The sequence below is a fragment of the Xenopus laevis genome, chromosome 1S (assembly GCF_017654675.1).
Source record: "Xenopus laevis strain J_2021 chromosome 1S, Xenopus_laevis_v10.1, whole genome shotgun sequence".
In the NCBI taxonomy this organism is placed as follows: domain Eukaryota; kingdom Metazoa; phylum Chordata; class Amphibia; order Anura; family Pipidae; genus Xenopus; species Xenopus laevis.
The window spans coordinates 82,889,488-82,914,839 of record NC_054372.1 but is presented as its reverse complement, the minus strand read 5'-3'; the positions used below and the strand labels follow the sequence as shown (position 1 = coordinate 82,914,839).

General features: G+C 42.1%; 1 protein-coding gene across 1 annotated transcript; it reads right to left on the bottom strand.

The window, feature by feature from the left end:
• Positions 1–306: 306 nt before the first annotated feature.
• rpl36.S (ribosomal protein L36 S homeolog) lies at positions 307–25,081 on the bottom strand. The gene is made up of 6 exons (XM_018243507.1): positions 25,011–25,081; positions 8,832–8,900; positions 5,466–5,652; positions 3,161–3,254; positions 1,799–1,933; positions 307–438 (listed from the first exon to the last, which is right to left on the bottom strand). Exons 4-6 carry the CDS (start codon positions 3,251–3,253, stop codon positions 349–351), a joined length of 318 nt encoding a protein of 105 aa, XP_018098996.1. The 5' UTR covers position 3,254; positions 5,466–5,652; positions 8,832–8,900; positions 25,011–25,081; the 3' UTR covers positions 307–348.
• Between the last annotated feature and the right edge of the window lie 271 nt (positions 25,082–25,352).

Here is a 25,352-nt window from a genome sequence, read left to right as displayed (position 1 = left end):
AGGAGGTAGTGCAGAAAGCAGAATTGTGCCTCATTGGCACAGCACCCCTGGTTATTGTAGTATACAATGTGATTCTTCAGACCTTCTCTTATCTGCTATGCAACCTGTGCCTTTTATCGCTTTTCCAGCTGCCCCATGGCTACACAGCAGCTTGTTTATATAAACTATAGTAGTGGTTCAGAACCAAACACACCAGTTTTACCAGTGCAGCGCAACACTGCATTATAATGTCATTCATTTCAAATGAATCTATTAGAGTTACTGTTCCTTTAATATACCTAAAAAAAAATCACTGCTCGCAAAACATACGTTTTGAGAATCATTTATTTTTATGCAAACTGTTACAATTTAATCCTTCTTGGCAGCAGCCTTTCTCATTGCTGCCAAAACATTGCTCAGTTCTTCTCTCTTTCTCTTGGCACGAATGTGAGTACCAATCTGGAGGAGGAAGCAAAAAAAATAAATTTGGATTCGGATGTAATCTAATATATTACATGATGAACTGTTAAATCACAATGCATTTAAGCATCTTAACAGAAATATAAAGGAATAGGTTAACTAAGGAAAATTTGACATTTCTATGCATCCAGAGCAGTTCTAACAACTTCGAAACCTTAAGGGTAGGGAAACACTGGGCGATTTGGGGAGTTTTAGTCGCCTGGCGACTAATCGCCGCGACTTTTCTCCCCGAATGCCTCCCCTCGCTCTGCGCCTGGCTAAAATGAAAAATCGCCTGCGCTAATCACACGCGGCGATTCGTTTTCCGAAGTCGCCCGAAGTTTCCTCGTGAGGCAACTTCGGGCGATTTCGGAAAACGAATCGCCGCGTGATTAGCGCAGGCGATTTTTCATTTTAGCCAGGCGCAGAGCGAGGGGAGGCATTCGGGGAGAAAAGTCGCGGCGATAAGTCGCCAGGCGACTAAATCTCCCCAAATCGCCCAGTGTGTCCCTACCCTAAAGGGATACTGTGATGGGAAAAATTTTTTATTTCAAAATGAACAGCCAAACAAAAGAACAATGGGAAGGTAACCAGATAACAGCTGCCCGGCAGATCTAAGAACAACACTCAATAGTAAAAACCCATGTCCCACTGAGACTCGTTTCAGTGGCAGCCTGCCAGAAGGCAATTTCTCTCTAAAGTGCAGGCACAAGTCACATGACCAGGGTCAGCTGGGAAATTGACAAAATGTCTAGCCCCGTGTCAGATTTCAAAATTGAATATAAAAAAAATCTGTTTGCTCTTTTGAGAAATGGATTTCAGTGCAGAAGTCTGCTGGAGTAGCACATTAATGCAATTAAATCAGCTTCAGCTTTAAATGTAATTACAGCAATAGGCAAAAATAAAAAGGTTAATATAGTTTGATTTTTTTTGAACTGGGTAAGATTTCAAAATGAAGGGAACATTATGTTCTACTTTGTATCCCACAAAGTCAACAAATGGGCAGTCCTCTGAGAAGACTCCGTATATCTCAGGCTTGCAGATGGAGGAAAGTTTTTTTTTTTATACAAAGTGATTTTCGGTTGACAGATTTTTTTAAACTTGCTCGTAGTGATGGGAAGCCAAATGTGACTAGTTTCATTTTTGGATTTTGCCCTGTTTTCAACTATTATTGTAAATGGGGGTACACTGCCACTTTAATCAGTATAGGCAGGATTAAAGAACTGGAAGCTGACCCAGTATCCTTCATATAAGCATTGTATAAATACAGCTCTTACAGGTATTTTATGTGTAGTTAAAATTATCCAGACATACAAAAGTGTATACTGGCCCTCTATGAAACCAGTTACCAGTAACTTACCCTCTTCTTAATGAATTTTAGTGCTCTCTTGTCCTTTGACACTTTCAACAATTCCATGGCACGTCTCTCATAAGGAGCGAACCCACAGACTTCACGAATCATGTCACGGACAAACTTGGTGTGCTTTGTCAGACGCTAAGGTGGAGAGAAAGGTGGGTCACACACAGGTTGTCAATTACACTAATCAAAGATTTTTGTAAATGTATAACCTACCGTATATACTCGAGTATAAGCCGAGTTTTTCAGCCCCCAAAATATGCTGAAAAACGCTACCTCGGCTTATACTCGGGTCAATCGCAAAAATGATAATAGTCGCCGGCGCCTAAGAATAGTCGCCGGAGTCCAAGAATAGTCTCCAAGAATATTCGCCGGAGTCGCAAGAATGGTCGCCGGCATCCAAAAACGAGACGCCGGCACCTCCAATGGGAACAGAAACCCTCAATTTTTTGATTGAAACTTACCAGAAGCTGCTGCATTTCTCACCCTTGGCTTATACTCGAGTCAATAAGCTTTCCCAGTTTTTGGAGGTAAAATTAGGTACCTCGGCTTATACTCGGGACGGCTTATACTCGAGTATATACGGTAAACTGTGAACTGATCCACAGGGGGGGAAAAACAGCTGAAACTATGTTGAACTTTTCAGAGGGAAACATTTCCTTTACCTGAAGAGGGTAATCTGACCACTCTTTGGATCTTGGTACTAATTCCAGTAACATTGTACTTTTCACTTCCTAGAATGGCAGCCAAGCCTCTTTTCAAATGATAATGTATAACCTGCAAGCACAGCAGTCTTAGGGAGAACTTCCCAGCTCAGTGTTATATTGCATCAATCAGTGAAACTACAGGCTGATTTACAATTTATATTGGATCCCATTGAGGTATTCAAAGCATCTTTTTTTTTGGGGGGGGGGGGGAATGTTCTTAGTAGCCAAATCATCCTATATTAATGGACTTTGGTGTCTTTTCAATCCAGCATAACTATGTAGACAGGAACTGTGCCTATATCAATAAAAACCAAGACATGCCCTTATGTGGAGGAATTTGTAGGGCAGGTGCTGGAAATCTAGGAAGGATGTGAGATTACAGAAAAATAATAAAAGCCTTTTGATTTAAGTGATACCCATTGGACAGTTCAACTGTAATAAAATAAGCATCTCCAGTCTCCATAATCCATTACATGCATAAACTATCCACAAACATAAGAAGGCAAATCAATTTGCCAACTGCTGTACTTGGTCAGACTTGAATTACTATCTTACTAAGGACAAAGTAGAGGCAAATGAAGCCCCATAGTTTTTTTCTGCTTAATATTTGACAACATATCTATAAAGAAAGATTTCAGTCTTGTGTTCAACAACTCACCCCTCTCCTGCGGCAGTGTCTGGGCTTGGTGACATTCTTAGTTACACGATGGCCTTTATTAAGGCCCACAGCCATAGGGTACCTGATAGCCATGCTGCAAAGAAAAACATCATATTGAGTACTTCATCAATTAACAGCTAATTGAATAGAGGAAGGGTTAAATTCTAGATGAACAAAAATATATTCCAATATACAGCAGTTTGGGTAGTTGCAATTTATGTAGTTTATGTAGAATATGATCACCTCAAATTGAACAATTTAAGGCCCTGAAAGATAAACATTTACCATCACATTTAGTAGCTCAAATAAGCAGCATTAAGATACTAGATATTACATAGTTAAATTGTATTGAAAAAATGACCAAAGTCCATCAAGTTCAACCCTTCCAAATGAAACAGCATCCATACATACACACTCACCTCTCCATACACGGACAAAATATATATACCCATATCTATACAAACAATAGATTTTATCACAATCGTCCTTGCATATCATGCTTGTCATCCAAGAAATCATCCAAGCCACTCTTTAACAGAATCAGCCATCACAACAACATCCGGCATGGCATTCCACAAACTCACTGTCCTCACAGTAAAGAACCACCTACGCTGCTTTAACTGAAAGTTCTTTTCCTCTAGTCCCGTGATACACTTTTATTTAAAAGGTCTCCTGCTATTTGTCTATAACGTCCTCTAATATACTTGTAAAGTGTAACCATTCCCCCTCTCAAGCATCTTTTTTCCCAGAGAAAACTAGTTGTATTTTAAATCTTTCATCCCTTGAACGTCTCTGCACACTCCACCTCATTTATATCCCTCTTAACTGGAGCCCAAAACTGCAATGCTTTACCAGGGACCTATAAACAGGCAAAATTATGATTTTATGCAGTACTTTAGCAGCCACTTTTAGTAAACACAGAATGACACTTTAAAATTAAGGTGGCCATACACGGGCAAATTAAAGCTACCATATTTGCCATCTAAGTTTATTTGCCAGTGTATGGGGGCTTTTGACGAGTCTTCCGACAGACATCTGGCCAATATAATCGATCAGCGAGGTTTCAATGTTTCTGGCTATTGAGGATCACTGGCTAGTTGATGCGTTCCTAATCCCGTTGGCACCCAGTTTCTTCATTACAATCCAATCCAATCGTTCAGCCCTAGGGCCGAATGTTCGGATTAACCCAATATCATCCTGCTGTTAGTGGGCATATCCGCTTGTTTGGCATATATGGCCACCTTTAAACAGCTTTTTATGTACAAAATCACCTAGATGCTTCTCCGTTAAAAAAAAAACTCCCAACACTGCCATTTAGTATATAACTTGCATTTATATTATTTTTGCCAAACTGCATAACCTTGTACTTAACATTTAGCCTCATTTTCCAGTTTGCTGCCCAGTTTTGTCAAATCGCTGGCAATTGGCAGCATCATGCATGGAACCTATAGTACTGCACAAATTGGTATCAACAAAAATAGAAGCAGTACTTTTTCATTGCCCACCTCTAGGTCATTAATAAACAAGTTGAAATGCAAAGGCCCAAGTAGAGCCCTGTAGTACTCCACTAACCACACTGGTCCAATTAGAAAATGTTCCATTTACCACCACACTTTGTAAATAGCCAGTTCTCTATCCAGGTACAAATACTGTTCCAGGCCAACATTCCTTAATTTAACCAGTAACATTCTGTGTGGCACTGTATCAACTGCTTCAGCAAAGTTCTCACAAGTATCAATCAAGGACAATTTTGGGCAACTTTCAGTTCATACACATGAAACTAGAACGTTCATTCTTGCAGTTTCCCGTAAAGAACTGTGCTTGTTTACTAAAGTAGCCAACAATGCGGATCACGCTAAACCACATGTTCTTATAAAGGAATGAAGTTAAAAGGGAAGTTAATATCGCATATCAAATGTGCCATTTTATACAGACTGCAAAGCAGCGTCAAACGCAGACACATCGTGACTATTTGGGACTATTATGTGGAATGGAAGGCTTCTGTCTCCACGATTATCCAAAACCTAACATAGCGATGTTACGCATTTAATAGCGCGAGAACCAGCTACCACAACGGTGTAATAGTTGTCACGGAGTACAGCGCTTCGTAAGACCATTTGGGTCTCAGTCCTTCAGTTGACTAATAACTCAACTATAGGACCGTTATTACTCAGACTTAAACAATAACATCCAGAACAGACACCTAACAACGCGTACAACAATCCCTGTAACATTTTTACCAGCTCCAGCAAAGGATGCTGGAGATTTAACACAGATTTAAATATACAAACAAGCCGCCATTCACCTGATTTCTCTGAAGGCAACACACCGGAAGGAAGGAGCTTAGCCGGAAGTACCGTATTTCATCGCGCCGATGAGTCCTCCAGAGTTGCATTGGTGGCAAGAGCGACCTGCTTCTTTGTTTTTTGTTTTTTGGCTCAGCTGGACGTTGCGTTTACTTTACGTTTACAGCCGACTGTGTACATATACTGCTGTAAAAATGCGATCATTAAAAGTTAACATACAATTATGTTTTCTAACGTTTGCTGTCTTGGTTACGAGCATCTCAAAATACGACAATCGTAACTACTGCGCTGATATTTCTTTCCAGATTCCTAACCACCTTATAGCACGCATCAGAAAGAATTTATGCGAATACCAGTATTTGGTATAGTTTTATGGCTTCCTGCTGTTTGTAATTAATATGATTTTTTGTTCTTTTAAAGGAAAACTACACCCCCAAACAATGTAGGTCTCTATAAAAAGATATTGCATAAAACAGCTAATATGTAAAATCCTGCTTCATGTAAATAAACCATTTTCATAATAATATACTTTTCTAGTAGTAGTGCCATTGGGTAATCATAAATAGAAAATTGCCATTTTAAAAAATAAGGGCCGCCCCCTGGGATTGTAGGATTCACTGTACTCACAAACATACCAACAAACCATACATGTTAGGTCACATGAGCCAATTAACAGACAGAGTTGTGTCTTTTGCTTCCACACTTCTTCCTGTTACAGTTAGAGTTGAAGTATTTCTGGTCAGGTGATCTCTGAGGCAGCACAGAGACCATCACGAAATGGTGGCTCAAGGCAAGAGATGTAAAAGGGCAATATTTACTTAAATATATATTCCAGTTTGGTAAGATTCTTTAATATGCCACTTAATATGATATGAACTATATGTTGCTTAAGTGTTCATTTTGGGGGTATAGTTTTCCTTTAAATGATTTGTCTGTACCTTCCGGCTTGGAATTTAAAGGGATCCTGTCTTTGGAAAACATGTTTTTCTCAAAATGCATCAGTTAATAGTGCTACTCCAGCAGAATTCTGCACTGAAATCCATTTTTCAAAAGAGCAAACAAGTTTTTTTATATTCAATTTTGAAATCTGACACAGGGCTAGACATTTTGTCAATTTCCCAGCAGTCCCTGGTCATGTGACTTGTGCCTGCACTTTAGAAGAGAAATGCTTTCTGGCAGGCTGCTGTTTTTCCTTCTTCATGTAACTGAATGTGTCTCAGTGGGACATGGGTTTTTACTATTGAGTGTTGTTCTTAGATATACCAGGCAGCTGTTATCTTGTGTTAGGGAGCTGCTATCTGGTTACCTTCCCATTGTTCTTTTGTTTGGCTGATGGGGGGAAAAGGGAGGGGGTGATATCACTCCAACTTGCAGTACAGCAGTAAAGAGTGACTGAAGTTTATCAGAGCACAAGTCACATGACTTGGGCAGCTGGAAAATTGACAATATGTCTAGCCCCATGTCAGATTTCAAAATTGAATATAAAAAAATCTGTTTGCTCTTTTGAGAAACAGATTTCAGTGCAGAATTCTGCTGGAGCAGCAGTATTAACTGATTCATTTTGAAAAATATTTTTTTCTCCATGACAGTATCCCTTTAAACTGTTTATAACAATTTTTAATGTGTAGAACAATCAGGGGTCAATATTGTGTTGAGTATTTAACAAATAAGAGGAAGGAGGTTGTGCATTTTAAGTGGCTGGGTGGGTAACTTGCTGACACCAATATTTGGACAGTAAGTGCTGTACTTTACAGTAGCTGTCAGTGCCTCAGATATTATGCAAGTGCTCCAAGAGGTAGTCTGAGTATTTTTGAAGGGATTGAGGGAAGACTGTCTTCGGAGGAAGTTAACGATGGCAATGGCATTTCAAATGTGAAGAACATTTAGAAACCACAGGGCACGGAGCACAGAAGGGTACATATATTTAAAAGTCACACTTTATTATTCATAGTTGAAGCATCAATGCACAAAGGACATTCGACCATCTGCTTTATGCATTTCGTGACATCCCATCACTCCCTCAGGAGAAAAGGCCCCCCACCGTCCATATTCAGTAGGCATAACTGCCCTGAATTTTCCAGAGACACATTTTCGTTGTAAAGAGCATCAGGGCTGCTGCTTAATCGAGGGGCCCATGTTGTTACAGGGTCTATAATGTTTACCCAATCCACGTATTTACATTTGAAATGCCAATATACCTTCACTGCTACAAACTGCATGAGCACTGCCATGCTGTAAGCATGTAACATAGTAAGTTAGGTTGAAAAAACACACGTCATTAAAGTAGATGTACAGCTAAATATACATTTTTTTTTAAAAGTAAATTATAATTCTCAGGTTTCCTCCAGCCAAAATGCCATTTTGCACAATGCCAATTCTTTGATTCTCCGTCTTTATGGATCAGTAAGTCACAGAGTATGCAAGGCATTGTAGGAATTAAGAGGCTTGGCTAGGGTGTTTACTACAACAACATTGCTCAGGTCGGGACTGAGAATTAAAATAGGCCCTGGCATTTCAGGTACACAGAGGCCCAAACAGCCCCCCACCAGCCCACTGAATACTGATTTCTAGGGCACCTTATAGCAGCCCCTCTGGCATTTGCCAGAACCCACAGATTGCCAGTCCGGGCCTGACATTGCTTTAGTGATAACATTTAGTCCGGCCCAACAGTGCAAAACAAATAGAAAACACATAGGCAGTACTGCTTTTGAGTGTAACTAACTTAAAAATGGTAAACTTTTTGAAGTATACTAGAAAGGTACTTTCATTATGCAAAATGTAGAAGTTGTGTTTACTAACCTAGCTATCATGACTTATGCAATCTTCTATAAAAATATACTGCATATGTTTTCTATATAACGATACAATGCTTAACTGATCTAATTACTGACCTGTCCTGTTGGGTTTAATTAGTGTTTAAATTAGTTATTAGCAGACTTTAGATACGCAATCCAAATTATGAAAATACCCCTTTCCAGAAAACCCCAGGTCCCAAACATTCTGGAAAAGAGATTCCATACCTGTAATCACTGACTTACTCATGATTCTCTGTATAAGAAATGTGAAATGAGTAAATAATTTCCCTTATTTTGCTGCAAACAGGGTGTTCCCAAATTTATTCCATGGCGCTGTAGACACTTTTACAAAGATCAAACGTTTCGGGACCACATGGCCCTTCCTAAATTAATATAATGAACTAGTGAGACTGTGCAAATTTATTTGCAAACAAATAGCGACTCCTATTGATGACATAACATAGTCCATCCTGTGAATAATTTTAACTAAAAAACAAACCTGTATCATGCACATCTATAATACAATTCAATAATAGGTACATTCAGTATAAATTACTGGTAATTACTCACTAGGATACGAACAGGAGAAGAATGCCTTTACCACACTTGTACAATGAAGGATTCTGTCTTTCTCTATAGCTGTAAGAGAAACGTGTATGTTAATTATTTGAAAAACCATTATTGAAAGCGGTTCAATCCCCAACTTTCATTCAGTCCCTTAGGGGATAGGGTACCTAGTTCCAGACAGGGCCGGAACTAGGGGTAGGCAGAGTAGGCACGTGCCTAGGGAGCAAAGCTGGGAGGGCGCCAGTGCCGTCTACCCCAAGTCCGATTCCCTTCTGTTGCCGACTATATCTGTTTCCGCGCTTCTGCGCATGCCCAAATTCGCACATGTGCACGCGAGAGCAAATTTGCGCATGCGCACGCGAGCGCAAATTCGCGCAGGCGCACACTAAACAGGCGCCGCGGCTGCCGGGCCTGCCTAGGGCGCCTGCCTAGCTTGGCACGGCACAGCTTCCAGATCCAAAAGCACTCTCTTTGAAGAAGTTTTTTTATCAGTTTTCACATAATTAGTTTTAACCTCCTCTAGCACTTGCCACCGCAAGTGTGCTACATTATGTTTACATTCTGCCCAATGTTGACAGAGTGTAAACATAATGTAGCACACTTGCGGTGGCAAGTGCTAGAGCATGCAGCACTGGTAGGGGCTCGACAGTAACTCACATGGAACAGAACAAAAGTGTCTCTTTTCCCAGATTTTTTACCAGCCATACAAAAAAGGAGCTCCTCATTTCAGGAGATCAAGCTCAACTCCCCACTTAACTCAGTCCTATTGAGGTACGTAAATCCGACATGGAAGACTGTGGTCTGAGGCCTCGGGGCACAGTCAGTTGGTTAACACACTAGTACCACTGTACTGATTACAGGGAGGTGCACAAACATTTGTAAGGTGGTGACACTCAGGAGAATTCCCCCCCCGGTAAGAGGGCTTATTTCTGTATGTCTGGCCATGACATAGGTATGACTCAGGTTCATGTGTATAGTGAACCACCTGGTGGAGAATTAGCCCCAAGAAAGTCCGGTCCATCAAACTCCTGAACTCGGGCTATGAAACTTTCATTAACTGCATACATTGTTATCCTAAGAGTAGGTTACCACTCCCCATTCACAGAGGAGAGGTACCGTTCCAGCTCACACTGCCAACGTATCCTCAGAATTTCAAAAGTTTAGGTTATAAGGCTCACCCATGTTGTGAGGGGTGGGCAGGGTGGGCGCAATGGGTGTTATTTGGGGAAATTATTTGTATTGTGCACTGTTCTCATTACATTGCTACATTGTTATGTATATGGGTCATGGCTGCTTAAAGGGGATCTATCGCGAAAATAAAATTTAATAGAAGATAGAGCTCATGAAAATAGTAAATTTTGTAAATATGTTTGATTAAGAGGTACGTTTAGTTTATTAGTTATACTACTCTCTGCATTCTCTCTGCAGTGTCTGTTAGTACTGAGCTCCAGTGGCGTAACTACCAGGGGAGCAGGGGGTGCAATTGGACCAGGGCCTGCAACCCCGCAGGGCCCCCCGGCAGATCGCACCCCACTGTAGCCGCAAAGAAAATCAACGTGAAGGGGGGTAGGGGGGCATGGCCTGCACCAGGGCCCTCCCCCACCTTGTTACGTTACTGCTGAGCTCTAGATCGGGTCATGTTTTGAGTGACAGGTGAAAGTGTGCTTTTTATTGGTTGCTAGGCTATGCACAGCTCTTTCACCTGCAACGGTTTTTTTTTTACAATCAGAGGGGCACCTAGAAGCCATGCGATCAGTGGGGTAATATGGACACTATTGGAGGAGCAGTTCGGAGAGAGGGAGTGTGAGTACAAAGAAGGAGCAGAAGTTCTGGCAGCAGCAGCAGGATACTCACATTTAGGTCACTGCAAGCTCCCCACTTGGATTACCGGAGAGGCTTTGAGTTGCAGGCCAATATTGGATCCCTGGGATTGATCAACTTTTCAACACGCTGTGGGTTTGGGCGGAAGGAAGCACCTTGTAATAAGAATGCCTGCTTCAACCATTGCCTCCGGTCAGTGCTCACCGGGCTCGGCGCTACAGGAAAGTTACCAGCTCTAAGACCGGATGCGCAACAGGCTGCACAGGGAGCTTCCTTCGAGAGACAGAGTCTCAATTTGTGAGATCAGCCTTTGAGACAGCGCGCACTGCCGATGTCAATTTGTGTCAGCGCGGTGATCAGTACCGCACCTCCCCGTGCAGCCTGTTGCGCATCCGGTCTTCTCCCTGAATCTTGCCATGCACAAAGGAAGGGTCCCCCCTACGCCTGAGCCGGTGCCAGCAGTGGGGCATCAGAGGCCTGGGGCTATTAGATTTTCCCTTTTTTTTTAAGAGCACTTAACTGAGCAAGGAGATACGAGCTGGGAATGCCAGGTGCTGGCACAATGGGAGGGAAGGAAACCTTGCTGTGGCAGAGCAAATAGTGACAAAGACAGAATGGGAGCCCTGAGAGCTGAACAGACACTCCCTCTGGTGTGAGTGCCCCACTTCCAAATATTTGTATATACTTCCAACATTGTGTATAATGCAATACTGTATGCTTTCTTGTAGAATTACTGGCCAAATATATCCCCAAGGAAGGGTACTATAGTTAATATAAGTACAGCCTCTGTCACCCCCGCCCCCTGCGGGTGTGTACACGTGTGCACGTTATGCCGGCACAGCATCAAGGAGTGCAGGAGCGGGTCTGGGCCCAGTCCGACCCTGCTACGATCTTATATCCTTATAATATATATATTGAATTGGAAGCAATGGTTTTTGCAAAGTTTGTTCAACAAATGTGTGTGGTTGTACCCTGAAACCATCATGAATTTTAATTTTCTGCATTAATTTAATGCAGCAGGAACAACAATTAGAGATATATGAGGATTTCACATGGTAGCAATCACCTTCCACGCCAATGCCTTATGACAATTTACCTCTTAGGCTATTATACAGTATATGCACAGGTGTATTGGGGAAATATAATATACATCAATGAGAATGCCTCTTCAGACACATTTACCTTCACTAATATGAATAGTGTATTTGCCATTGTTTCATTATTTTACCACTAAAGTATATCACACGTGACTAAGTTGTGTCTTGGGTTGTGCATTTAAGCTATAGATTTGTATTTGACATGTTTTTCCATAAACTTCAGTGCAAATTATAAATGACTCTGTGTATACACAGAGGAAATTATTTATTAAAGGAGAACTAAACCCTAAAGTTAAAATACCGGCCGAGCAGTGTATGTGGCAGTCGATGGTAGCCGGTCAGTGTAACAGGACTTGATTTGATGCAGTTGGACGCAGAGCCAAATGGCAATGGGACCAGTCCCTGGATCGACTTGTACTATGAGCTATCTTCCATAACCCTGTATTCCTTCACCATCCAACCCCTTCTTATACCTATCTAATGTATCAGCCTGTACCACTGATTCAGGGAGACAATTCCACATCTTCACAGCTCTCACTGTAAAAAACCCCTTCCCAATATTTAGGCGGAACCTGTTTTCTTCTAATCGGAATGGGGGACCTTGTGTCAGCTGGAAAAAACTACTTTCCAGCTTTCAAATAGGGCTCACTGACCCCATCTAACAACAAATGCTCTGTAAGACTATAAATGTATTGTTATTGCTACTTGTTATTACTCATCTTTCTATTCAGGCCTCTCCTATTAATATTCCAGTCTCTTATTCAAATCCATGCATGGTTGCTAGGGGAAGTTAGCTTTCACAGTAGCAGTTAGTGTGAGGATGCTATTCAGCATGGAGGAGGGAGGGACTTTGCTAGTTGCCAAGTGACATCATAGCTAGTGAGAAGCCACTCCCATTCAGCAGTAGCTTGAACTGTCTCTCAGAGAAATCACCCTCATTGCATGTAATAATATATTATTTAAAAAAAAAAGTAAACATTTCTGCTAAAGAAATATATATGAAGATATTATTATTTCCACCTCAACCACCCATTAGGAGAATTTTATTTTCGCGATAGATCCCCTTTAAAGGGATTCCACAAAATGGATGCTGTAGTAATAACCAAGTAGGGTTACATGGCTAATGTGAGGATTATATCATGGAATGTAAGTAGGGTTGCCACCCGGACGGTATTTTACCACATCCCGCCCCTTTTGACGTCACGCCCCGCCCATTTGAGGCCCCGACCCCAGCAGCCGGTAAAATTTTTTATAAAAGGTGGCAACCCTAAATGTAAGAGGGCTGAATTCAAAATTTAAACGGGCTATTATCTTGGACTATATATACAAGTACAAACCTATCTTGTGCTCCTACAGGAGACCCACCTAACCGGGCAGAAGCTCTTAAAGGAAAACTATACCCCCAAAATGAACACTTAAGCAATAGATAGTTCATATCATATTAAGTGGCATATTAAAGAATCTTACCAAACTGGAATATATATTTAAGTAAATATTGCCCTTTTACATCTCTTGCCTTGAGCCACCATTTTGTGATGGTCTGTGTGCTGCCTCAGAGATCACCTGACCAGGAATACTACACCTCTAACTGTAACAGGAAGAAGTGTGGAAGCAAAAGACACAACTCTGTCTGTTAATTGGCTCATGTGACCTAACAAGTATGGTTTGTTGGTATGTTTGTGAGTACAGTGAATCCTACGATCCCAGGGGGCGGCACTTATTTTTTAAAATGGCAATTTTCTATTTATGATTACCCAATGGCACATACTACTAGAAAAGTATATTATTATGAAAATGGTTTATTTACATGAAGCAGGGTTTTACATATGAGCTGTTTTATGCAATATCTTTTTATAGAGACCTACATTGTTTGGGGGGGTATAGTTTTCCTTTAAGAGGTATTGGGCGGGACATTCCTATCAAGCCCCATTTTCAACCCACTCCAGGGGGGTGTCTATTCTGATTAAAATAACTACAGTTTTTGAACTACTATCTATAAAACTGGACTTTTATGGTAGATACATTATACTTCATTGCAAATGAAACAACTATTCAGTTATTGTAATCAATATCTTCGCCCCCCCGCCCTTCAATATTAAGCTACTAGACTTAAAATAAGCTGGACTTCCCCCAGACCTGGTCTGTTTTCTGGGAGACTTCAACGCAAACATTGATCCATCCATCCATAGATAGATCAGGGAGATCTGATGCAGACACTCCACAATTAGAGCAGTGGATGGAAGCCATGGCTCTGTCAGACCTCTGTAGATGCAACTACCCTTCTGAAGTACAGTTCTCTTGCCATTTGGCAAGCCATGCCTCACTATCTAGAATTGACCTTGCCCTTGCGACCTCTGATTTATGTATTACATAAAATATATACATAAAATATAGTTCCCCTTTAACTATATATGCATTTATGTATTACCAGATTTTGGAAGGTGGCTTAGCTTCCCCTTTGATGCCTGTGAGGTTGTGAGGGGAAATTAGGGCACTGAATAGGTGGAGCAATATTGGTTTTAAATTTTGTAAGTATTGTATTACTTGTTTTAATATGACTACACATCTTGACAAAGGTCCTAGACCAGGGCTGTCCAACTGGTGGCCCGCGGGCCGCACCTCCCTTCTTTGGCCCCCCAGATGCTGTGGCTGTTTACCATATGTAAAATTTAAAAGGTATCACTGTAGAGATAAACTGCACCCTGCATTGTTTAAACCTCAAATTCACACTGTAATACCCTGTATTGTTCACACCTGTGATCCCCCTGCATTGTTCGCACCTGTGACACATCTATTGTTTATATCCTAAAGACCCTGTACTGTTCACACCTGAGACCCAGACTGAAACTGCCACCTTGTTCACCTGTTCACACTTTATTCAAAATGCTAATGGGGCACCAGCACTGTGTCACTGTATGTAGTACATATTAGACTGAGAGCTTTCCTTGTCTCCTGCTCTGTTCTGCCTTCCCTCCCTACAGGGCTGGAACTAGGGGCAGGCAGAGTAGGCGCCCACCTAGGGTGCAATCATGGGGGGGGCACACTTTTAAGGGAAATTTCCTTCCTGTCTTTTTTAAACCCTGATTTGCTTGGCCTTTAATAGTTTTTCAACTTTATAAACCCCCTGTTCCAGACAGAATCACTCCCCAGCTCCCTTTTGGCAGCTGCTAGCACAGGTACATATTTGTGGGCAATATCTTGGCTGCTACTTGCACAGGTAAACAGATGATATGATGGATATTTGGCTGCTGCTGCTGGCACAAGTACATATATGGAGGCAATAGTGTATATTGTTTGGCTGATGCTGGCACAGGTACAGATTGGGGGCAATATAAGGGATTGGCTGCTGCTGGCTCAGGTACATGGGGCAATATGGTGGCTGCTGGCTCAGGTACACAGATGTTTGAGGTAATATGATGGATTTTGGCTACTGCTGGAACAGATACAAATTGGGGCAATATGATGGATTCTTTTGGTTGCCACTGGCCTAGGTACAGATTGGGGGTAAAAATATGATGGATGTTTTGGCTTATGCTGGCACAGGTAAAGATTGGGGCCTGGGGGCAATCTGAGGGATTGACTGCCATTGGCATAGGTACAAATGGAGGCAATATGATAGGTGCTTGCACAGGTACAGGGGACTATATGACTGGTAAGGTGGGAAATGGTAATGCAGGACTGGGTGGGGGGGCACTGATTGAAGCCTTTGCCTAGGGTGCAAAAATACCTTGGCCCGGCCCTGCCTCCCTGTGTGTGCCATTCTTTGCTTGCACAATGCTGCTTGTGTGTGCCATTCTCTGCCTGCCCTATGCTACCTGTGGGATGTAAGCCTGTTAGGGGTTTTGTTCTTGGGGTTATTAGCATTTGGAAATTGTTGTTAAGGGCCCCTAAGGTGTTTAATCATGTGTTGGGGGCTGTTGTATTATCCACAGGGGAGGATGAGGCATATGGATTAAAGGGGATGTTTTTAACATGACTTAAATTTTTCACATATGAGGGATGAGGGATTTCCCTGCAGTGAGCACCATCCATTGGTTTTTTGGTGTGCTACCACCATTAATGTGGATATGATCTTAAGTTCTTGTGGTAATATGGGTGTGGTTTACAGTGGGTGTGGTTTAAAAGGGGGAGTGGCCAACACCAACTTCCATTATTGGCCCTCCTCCACATAGGCCAGTGAAATTTTGGCCCTCGGTACCACAGAACTTGGACAGCACTGTCCTAGACCATGGACCGAAACATTGGTGTTTTTGTAATGCTGCTTTTTGTTTAATAAACAGGAACTTAATTTGGAGTGTGTACAATACCTGTATTTATATATAAGCTGGCCAACTACGTCAAAGTCGCCGAATGTCACAAAGTGAAATCTAAAAACTTTGTGACATTCGGCGCATGCGCAGTAGATTGGTACCCGGTTAATGCTCCTACTGCGCATGCGCCAAAAACGCCGGTCAAAGCAGGAAGAAGACCGCTTGGGAGAAGATGGCACCTGTGAGCTCCATGGACAGGACCTGCGCAGAGAGGTGAGTAACAAGTTAGGGGCATTTGCCCGGGGGGACAGGTAGGCCAGGGTGGAGGAGGGAAGGCAACACAGGGGAGGGGGTAGGGATTTTTGCGCCCAGGGGGTTTCCTTCTCCTTTATTGAAATCACATGTGCATGGAATTGTGGGGTTTGGAGGATGAAGGCTGAGGACAGAAGGCTGTTTATACAAAGTAACAGTAGTCAGCCAGCTCAACAAAGCAGTCAGACAAATCAGCAGGGGGCTAGGCTTAGGGAACTTTTCCAAACCATTAAAAATCATGAAAAGTCTGCCTATTTTTTAATTGATGGATATTTCAAAGTTGCTTGAAATTATGTTTACTTTCAAAAACCTTAAGTTTTGTTTGTGTGGAGTTCCCCTTTAAGTCCATCAAAAAGCATCCTGCAAAGCCTTTTCATAAAAAGGGATGCTTCTTTGCGGACCACAAAACTATCCACACCTATGCTCAAATCAGATGGGCTGCAGTTTTTTAAAATCACTTTAGAACCTTGTTTACTATGGATTTAAAACAAAGTATTATATGGGAACTGCCTTCCTATAAACATGGGAAAATATAAGAATTGAATACAAATGAATTTCTCTGAATAATATAAAAATAAATAAAAAAGTTTTTGGGTAAAAACCCCCTTTAGTAATTATGTTTTACATGTAGTTTTCAGTATTTCTTTCTTTAAATATAAATGGTTTATTAGCATTTATAGGTTTATTTCCTGGTATTTCTATAGCACGGACACATTTCCACAGTTATTTCCACATTATACATCATTCAGTTCAGTCCCTGCCCCAGTTCAGCTTACACTCTTAGGTCGCTATCACATTCGCACACATTAGGACCAATTTTTCAGGAGTCAATAAACCTGCTTATATGTTCTGGAGATGCCAGAGGCTTGCATTGAGAGAGCCAAGCTTGTGCAACAGTTTTGCCTGTCTCCAGCACTGCCCTCCCTGACAACTGAATTTGTCTTTCAGATACATGAGGCTGAAAGGTGCTCTTTAATGCTATATTTCTGAATGCCCTGGATGAGAGATCCGGCCTTTAATAGCCGTGCTTACCTAAGCAGATGTTAATATGGGGTGCAGTTATTTGTCAACAAACTCTTTGGGAAAGGGATACTCGGAAAATCTGAAATTTTCTCTCTGGTACCTGCTCATCTAGGATAGGAGTCTGCAGTTGTGGGTAGGAAACACAGGTGAATTTTTCTAGTGTTTCTTAAAGAGGGAAGATGCTGATTGCTGACCCCGCCCTATGTCCATCTCAACGTGTGAGAAATAACAATAAAAGTGTCCCAAGCCAGCGCAGTTTTTTTTGCAAACAGGAGCACCAGCCTGTAGTATCAGGCAAGCAATTAAAATCACTGGATGGTGCCTAGCATTTGTCACCCCCTAATGATTTTAAGTTCAGTTCTCCTTAAAAAAACAACACAATTGGCATTGACTTCTATACGACCTTGCCAGCTATTATTGGCCGAGTCTTTTGTGGTGACTTTTCGTGGTCTTTTCATTTAATAAATTCTGACTGGATGGTACCTAGCATTTGTCACCCCCTAATGATTTTAAGTTCAGTTCTCCTTAAAAAAACAACACAAAATAAATCAATTAAATTCAAATTAAAAAGTAACTTTCCTTTTTAATAATCTTCCTTTTTTTTAATAATACATCTTTACCTTGAATGTGTTCAAATCCCAAATCAAATCTTTATTTTTACTTTAGTAAAAAGTCACTGACGCCCACATTAAATTACTACCCCAACATGCATTAGTTCTTTACACACACAATATAGGGCATATTTATCAAAATACATAAAAATAAAAAACAAAATAAATACAAAAAATAATACAAGTACAATAAATACAAAATAAAAAACAAGGACGAAGGGGAAAAAAGCTGACAAACACATTCAACTTTTTTTCTTGAATGGTAGCTTATTTAACAAAAAATGCAACAAAATCTTCTCACTTGCGTTTTTTTTTTTGCGGGGGGAAAAATGTATGAAGCGAGAATCTCATTGTCCCATTCATTTTCAATGAGGCTAAAAATCTTGAATGTTTTAATAAACTGGGAAAACAAATAAAGTTGTTAGAGAGTATTGCCATTAACGTCTATACGACTTTGCCAGCTATTACTGGCCAAGTCTTTTGTGGTGACTTTTCGTGGTCTTTTCATTTAATAAATTCTGACTATTTGAGGTTTCGGAAAATACACACACTTGTTCACGTTTCTTCACTGTGTTTTTCTCGAATTGAGAAAAAAAATGCAATTTCAGTCCCAGAAATCAGTTTTCTAGAATTCTATGATAATTTCAGGTGACCACAAATCAGTATGAAGAGCAGATGATAATACCGAACCCCCATTTTACGTTTTTCAGGGGACCAGGAAAAAATTATGTAAAATACGGGAACTTGCAAAATCAGGGAAAATGTAAAATCAGGAAAAATGTAAAATCAGGGAAATGTGTTAAAGTAACTTTTTCTTCAAGTTCTGAAAGGATATAAGCAGAGGAGTCTGTTTTACTTTGAGATACAATATTATTTTTTTTTTTTTTTAAAGGTTGATTTTTATTGCGTTTTACAACAGAACAAAAAAAAAAAAAAAGTAGAAGAAAAGAAAGCTAGGTAGAAAAGAAGGGAAAAAGAAAGGAGAGGGGAAAAGAGATGTGGCTGAAATCAGTGGTCGGTCGAGGTGGCTGGTGACTCAAGCCATGGGTTCCAAATATTCTCGAATTTCTTAGGACATCCACGTGCTAAGTATGTGAGCTTATACAGTTCCAATTGCGAATTAATCAGTCCAATCCATCTATTCAGAGTCGGTGGCGAAGGGCCCATCCAGTGGAGGGCAACAACTTTTTTTGCGTAAAAGAAAAGCAACCGCATCAGACATCTAGTGCCACGGAGTCAAGAAGACCCAAAAGACAGGTAGCCGGGTTAAGTATCTGGGGAAGCTCCAGTTCGGTAGCCATGAAGTTCACGATTGCCCTCCAGTATCTAAGTATCACGGGGCAATCCCACAGTAGATGTATAAAAGTAGCAACAGGAGCTCCACATCTTGGGCAGCTAGGCGAGGCTACTCTTCCCATTGTAAATAGTTTCTGGGGGGTGAGGTAAGTTTGATGTATAATCCTAAACTGTATAAGCCTATCCCTCACACTCACCAACGGCAGATATAAATTGTCTATGATTTCTTCCCAATCATCCGGGTCAACACGAACCCCACTACTCTCCCACTTAAATTTCACCCTGGGTCTGGGATCATATCTATTGGAAATTAAGTGCTTATAGGTATTAGATAAGAGCTTGATCTTAGTGGGCTAAGCAATCAATTGTTCTATCCCTGTACATTGTAGAAGCGGGGGGGGGGTTGGGAACTGCGCTGAGCAAAGATGGCTAATTTGGTTGTATCGGAATTCGGACAGGTCGGGCAGAGAGAGGATCTGGCGCAATTGAGGGAGCGTGTGAAGAGTCCCATCTGTGTATACTTGCGATAGCCACTTCAGACCAAATTTAGTCCACGTCCCCACTTCCGAGAAGGCGGCTAGGTGTGAATAGTTACTATTACCCCATAAAGGCGAGTCCGGAGACGGAGAGGTATCAGCTTTTGTGATTTGCACACTTGCATCCCAGGCTCTCTTAGCGGCATCCATTACAGGCAATAAAGGGCCAAGATCCTTTCGTGTTCTATATAAAGCATTATGCAAACTTTCCACAGAGGTAAGATACAACGCCTCAATTATGGATGCCTGGTTATCAGCGTCAAACACTTTCCAACCGGCTGCATGCGAGGCCTGGGAGGCAAGATAGTAAAGTTCATAATTGGGAGAGGTCAGTCCTAGCTGATCCTGTGGAGCATTAAGGGTGGCTCTGGACAGTGTGGGCGTTTTGTTCCCCCAGATAAATTCAGATTGTGTGCGATCTATATCAAGTAACGCTTTCTTGGGTATGTGGCAGGGGGTATTACTCAGTATATAAAGAAATTTAGGAAGATAAATCATTTTGCAAATATTAATTCTCCCAAGTAGCGTGAGAGGGAGCTTGGTCCAGTGTGCAAGCGTTTCCCTAAATTTACGATGTAAGGGGTATAAGTTATGCTGCAAAAACAATGTCGGATCTTTATGCACCGTTATCCCTAGGTACTTAAAATTGTCTGCCACTTTAAGGTTACAGTCCGGGGCCATCTCTATCGGGAGTTGTCCGTCAAGGGGGAATAGTATAGACTTGTCCCAGTTAATTTGGAGGCCCGAGAACGAACCAAAGTTTTTGACAATCCCAAGCACATAAGTGAGTGATTCATGTGGGTCTGCTAAGTATAGGAGCGTATCATCTGCATATAATGAGATCTTCTCTTCAATCGTTTTGTAGAGGAAACCCCGGACCCCCGGAGATTGCCTAATTGCTATGGCCATGGGTTCAATCGCCAACGCAAATATGAGCGGGGAGAGGGGGCACCCCTGACGAGTACCTCTGGTAAGGCAAAATGGAATAGAAGTAATGCCATTAACCCTGACGGATGCCCTTGGTTCACTGTACATCAACTTAAGCCATTTTATAAAGGAAGGGCCAAATCCCATTCTAGTCACTACCTCCCATAAATAGGGCCATTCCACTGAGTCAAATGCCTTAGCCGTGTCTAACGAAACCACCAGCCTGGGACCCACATTTTCATGACTTAGTTGTAAGTTAAGAAACAAACGTCTCAGGTTAAAGCTGGTTGATTTAGAAGGCATAAAGCCGGTCTGATCTGGTTCCACCACCGTAGTTACCACTTTAACAAGACGCTTAGCTAAGATTTTTGCAAGAATTTTAACTTCCATGTTGAGCAGTGAGATTGGTCTATAAGAGGAACACAGCGTGGGGTCCTTCCCTGGTTTGGGGATTACAACAATTGTCGCGTCCGAGAACGTTTTAGGGAGAGAGAAACTTTCAAAGGCATACATCAGGGTTTCATGCAATTTGGGGACTATCTCACGTAAATGAGTACGGTACCATTCTATAACAAAGCCATCCGGGCCTGGGGATTTGCCGGAGGGGAAGGATAGTATGGCCTCTGCAATCTCAAGAGGAGAAATCGGGGAGTCCATGTACTTCGCCTGCTGAGGTGAAATATTTGGAATGGGAATCCCATTAAGATAATCTTGAAGATCATCATTAGAGTAATGCGCAGTAGAGGTGTAGAGAGAGGAGTAAAATTTACTGAATTCCAAGGCTATGTCGGACGGGGAAGTCAACATTTCCCCTGTGGAGGATAGTATCCTGGGAACAGCAGAAGTACCATTAGGGGGATTGGCCAGGAAAGCTAAGGGTTTGCCATTTTTATCACCATATGCAAACATAGTACTGGTGGCATGTAGAAGTTGCTTTTTAGTCAGTTCTATCCTATGCAAATTGAGACGCCGAAGAGCAGCAGCAAATTCCCCATGCGTCTGTGGCGTGGGATTGTCAATATATACAGATTCAGTTTGGGTAACTGCTGATTCTAGGAGTTGTAGAGTCTCTTTAGTAGTGTTTCTAGCCCTGGCGACTGCAGCCATCAGGGTACCACGAGAGACTGCCTTAAAAGCCTCCCAGGCAGTCGAGGGATCCACAGAACCATGATTCACACTCCAATACTGCGCGACAGAGTCAGTGGATTCCCCGACCACACTAGGGACCTGCAGCCAGTAAGGACTCAATCTCTCTAACTTTGGGGAGTAGATCCGGAGTAACCAGTGCCAGGTCTATGCGGGACAACGACTGATAGGAGGTGGAATAACAGGAGAATTGTCTGCGCTCAGGATATTTCCAGCGCCACACATCAACCAAATTGTACGCCTGGGCCCAATCCGCAAGCTTAGAGGTGGTTGCCGACGGGGCGGATAATCTATCTAATAGAGGATTGCAGCAACTATTAAAGTCACCCATGATACACACCGGGGCTGGGGGCAGCTGCAACAGTGTCTGATACAGGTCATGAAGCACTGTCTCTGTGAAAGGGGGAGGGATGTAAATATTAGCTATGAGGATGGGAAAGCCAGCTATAACACACGCCAATACTTGATATCTGCCCGCTCTGTCCGAACGCACCTCCAAGAGGTCAAATGGGAAACCTTTCCTAACTAGGACCGATGTGCCCCTGGCATAAGTGGAATATGTAGTATGATGAACATAAGCCACCCATGGTTTTCGAAGAGCCAGGACCCGGTTCCCAACCAAATGGGTCTCCTGAAGTAGGAGAATGTGGGGGGTATAAGACTTCACATAGTTGAAAACTAATGCCGGCTTCACCTTATCATTGAGGCCCCGAACATTCCAAGATACTAACTTAACCGTAGCCATGAGGTATTGTGCAAAAGGGGATGGGTACTCACTTGACAATGAACATACTCCAGGATTCCGGACACCCTACGACTCATGAACTCACCATATACACAGATTGTTATCCAGCCAGCGAAGGAAAGAGAAGAAGGAAAAAAAGACTGAAGGAAGGGAAAAAAGACATAGTTAAAACAACTCACACAAAAATAAAACCCCAACCCAACAACCCCCCACCCTGCCCAACCCTCACAAACTGGCGGGCTTAGTTTCCCAAACATAATATCGACTGGGGAGATTGGTAGCCCTCAACAGGCTAACTCCAAATCTTGTTGTGGCCAAAGAGCTTCCGTGGTGACAGGTCAACGGGTCACAGGATAATGAAAAAGTAATCCGCAGAACTAAAAGTAGTCATGGAGTTCCAAGAAAAATATATCAAGGTACATACAGATAGCATTGGTATACAATAAGTTCCAAGGCAAACGTCAGTGCCCAAGTAAGGTTAAGGGCAGCACCTACATGTGTCCAGGTGCCTAGAAGAAGGCACTGTGCCGGTCATCGAAATAGCCACCGTACTGTAATTGACAGGATCAGATGGCACTGCCAGAACATACAGAAGCACCAACTACTGTGTGGAAAGCAACAAAAAATGAACACTTGCTCCGATAGCTACATTCTGCAATAGGGATTACATTGAAAGGTTATGCGTAAATGACGCTCCTCACTTCTTAACAGAGCAAGGAAAATGAAACAATGAGCAACAGATCAAATACGCTTGAAGAAGAGGCTTACGAAAGAACCATTAGGGCCTGGGACTCCTGCCGGAAACGTGCTTCAATCCAGGTCAATGCTTCTTCAGGAGTGTTGAAAAAGTGAGATTTGTTAGCGTCAATGACCTTGAGTTTAGCCGGGTACAGCATGGCATAAACCAACTTCAAGTCCCGTAACTGCCGCTTCACACCAGTAAAGGTACTGCGCTGTTTCTGCAGATGAGTGGAGTAGTCAGGGTACAACGATACAGTGGCCCCATCATGCACCAGCTGGCCTTTCGCCCTTGCTTCGGAGAGAGCCGCATCTCTATCGCGAAAGTGAAGCAGCCTTATGAGAAAGGAGCGCGGGGGAGCACCCGGAGGTCTAGGACGACCTGGGACGCGATGTGCCCGCTCCACTGTATAATGTGCGGTGAAGGGTGCATTGGGCAGTAGTTGCCTGAGCCATCGTTCAGCAAAATCAGTAGGTTAATTGCCTTCCGCGCCCTCTGGAAGCCCAACAACCCGCACATTGTTACGACGTTGGCGGTTCTCATAGTCATCTAAGAGAGAGGCCTGCTGCTTAAGTTGCTGCTGTAAATCAGTAAGCTGTGCTGGAACTGGTGCACACATATCCTCAAGAGCACTGACCCTGGCCTCCACAGCCGTCGTTCGCTCTCTCACAGCCTGCAAATCCACCTTGATCAGAGATAGGTCAATTTTAACCTCCTCTATGTGTGTAGTAAGTGTGGTTTGACAAGTCGCTATTGCAGCAAGAATTGGCGCAAATGCCGTCTCCCGATTATCCTCAACCGTTACGGAAGAAGGGGAGGAGGGTGCAGCGCCATCGTGCGAGATACAATATTTACTGTGTTAATAAGGGTTAAGCATTTCAGTGTTAATATGGGGGGCATGTGCTCGGTCAGTCACATACACAACCTAAAGCAATAAGCGATTGGTGCAGGACTGTCTAAGGGGCAGACTAATTGGAATTGACCATTTACAGGCAGAACCATGGCAAATATACATCTGGTTAGTATTAGTGGGTCCACAAAAAACAAAATGTAAAATGCGGGAAAACGTAAAACCAGAATCAAGGTTTCACTGTATGTATCTGAATTTAAAAATTGTGTGCAAGTAATCTTTGTGTTTTGTTTACGTTTTAGGTGTGCACATTAATTTGTGCACAACTAATTTTCAGTGCTACAGAGTTTGCTTGCTATTTACTAGGTATGGAATTTAAGTGTAGGCATAACAGGCAAAGGAAAACATATATGTAACTCTTCTTCAAAGCAAATGTTGATCCCAGGAAGCAAGGTTGCAGTACTGGGTGTGGGTCCCTGGTACCTAAAGTTGGCACTTTCCTGAGAATACGACTTTCATTGCCCTTTACAACAGACACACAAATAAAAAAAACTGTGCAGAAAGGTCTTTAACCTAACTGGGCGTGGTATCATCTGTATAACTATATTTTTCAAACAACTAGCATCATCCAAACTATAACGTAAAAAAAAAAAACCTTTATTGGACAAAGGCTTTGATTTGGAACAACTACGACCCATCAGACTTCCCATTTTACGAACAGCCATGTGGATATTTGAATTATATTTCCCCTCGAAATTTTGCAAAATATACATTACGTTGAGCAAAGAGTTGCACAATATTCCAACAATATTTAGATTAAATAGCTTACTTTCGGTACAGTTTATCTCTTAGCTCGAGGCACTGATATATGCTTCGCTAGTTAAACGCCTGTATTTCGCATTAAAGGCTGCCTCAAAATGGCCAAACGCCAACACTTCAAACTACAATTACCCTCCCTACTATAAACCAGCGGTTAACGCCCACTCTGCCGACTAGTACACACACTATGTCAGCGTAGGACATGTTTTTTCTATAATAGAAAAATGCACAGTTAAAATTAGTAGTTCCCCTTTGTAGTGCTATAAACCACGGCAGATGTATTAAACTACAGCTCACCCGGGCCAGCACTGTAATCGTTTTACAACTATGAGCCAAGCCCACATTCATGATG

Coding starts and splice junctions, on each gene's coding strand:
- rpl36.S (XM_018243507.1), bottom strand. CDS start 3,253: ATGGCTATCAGGTACCCTATGGCTGTGGGCCTTAATAAAGGCCATCGT. Junction 1,934..3,160: donor GACACTGCCGCAGGAGAGGG/GTGAGTTGTTGA, acceptor TCTCCACCTTAG/CGTCTGACAAAGCACACCAA. Junction 439..1,798: donor TAAAATTCATTAAGAAGAGG/GTAAGTTACTGG, acceptor TTCCTCCTCCAG/ATTGGTACTCACATTCGTGC.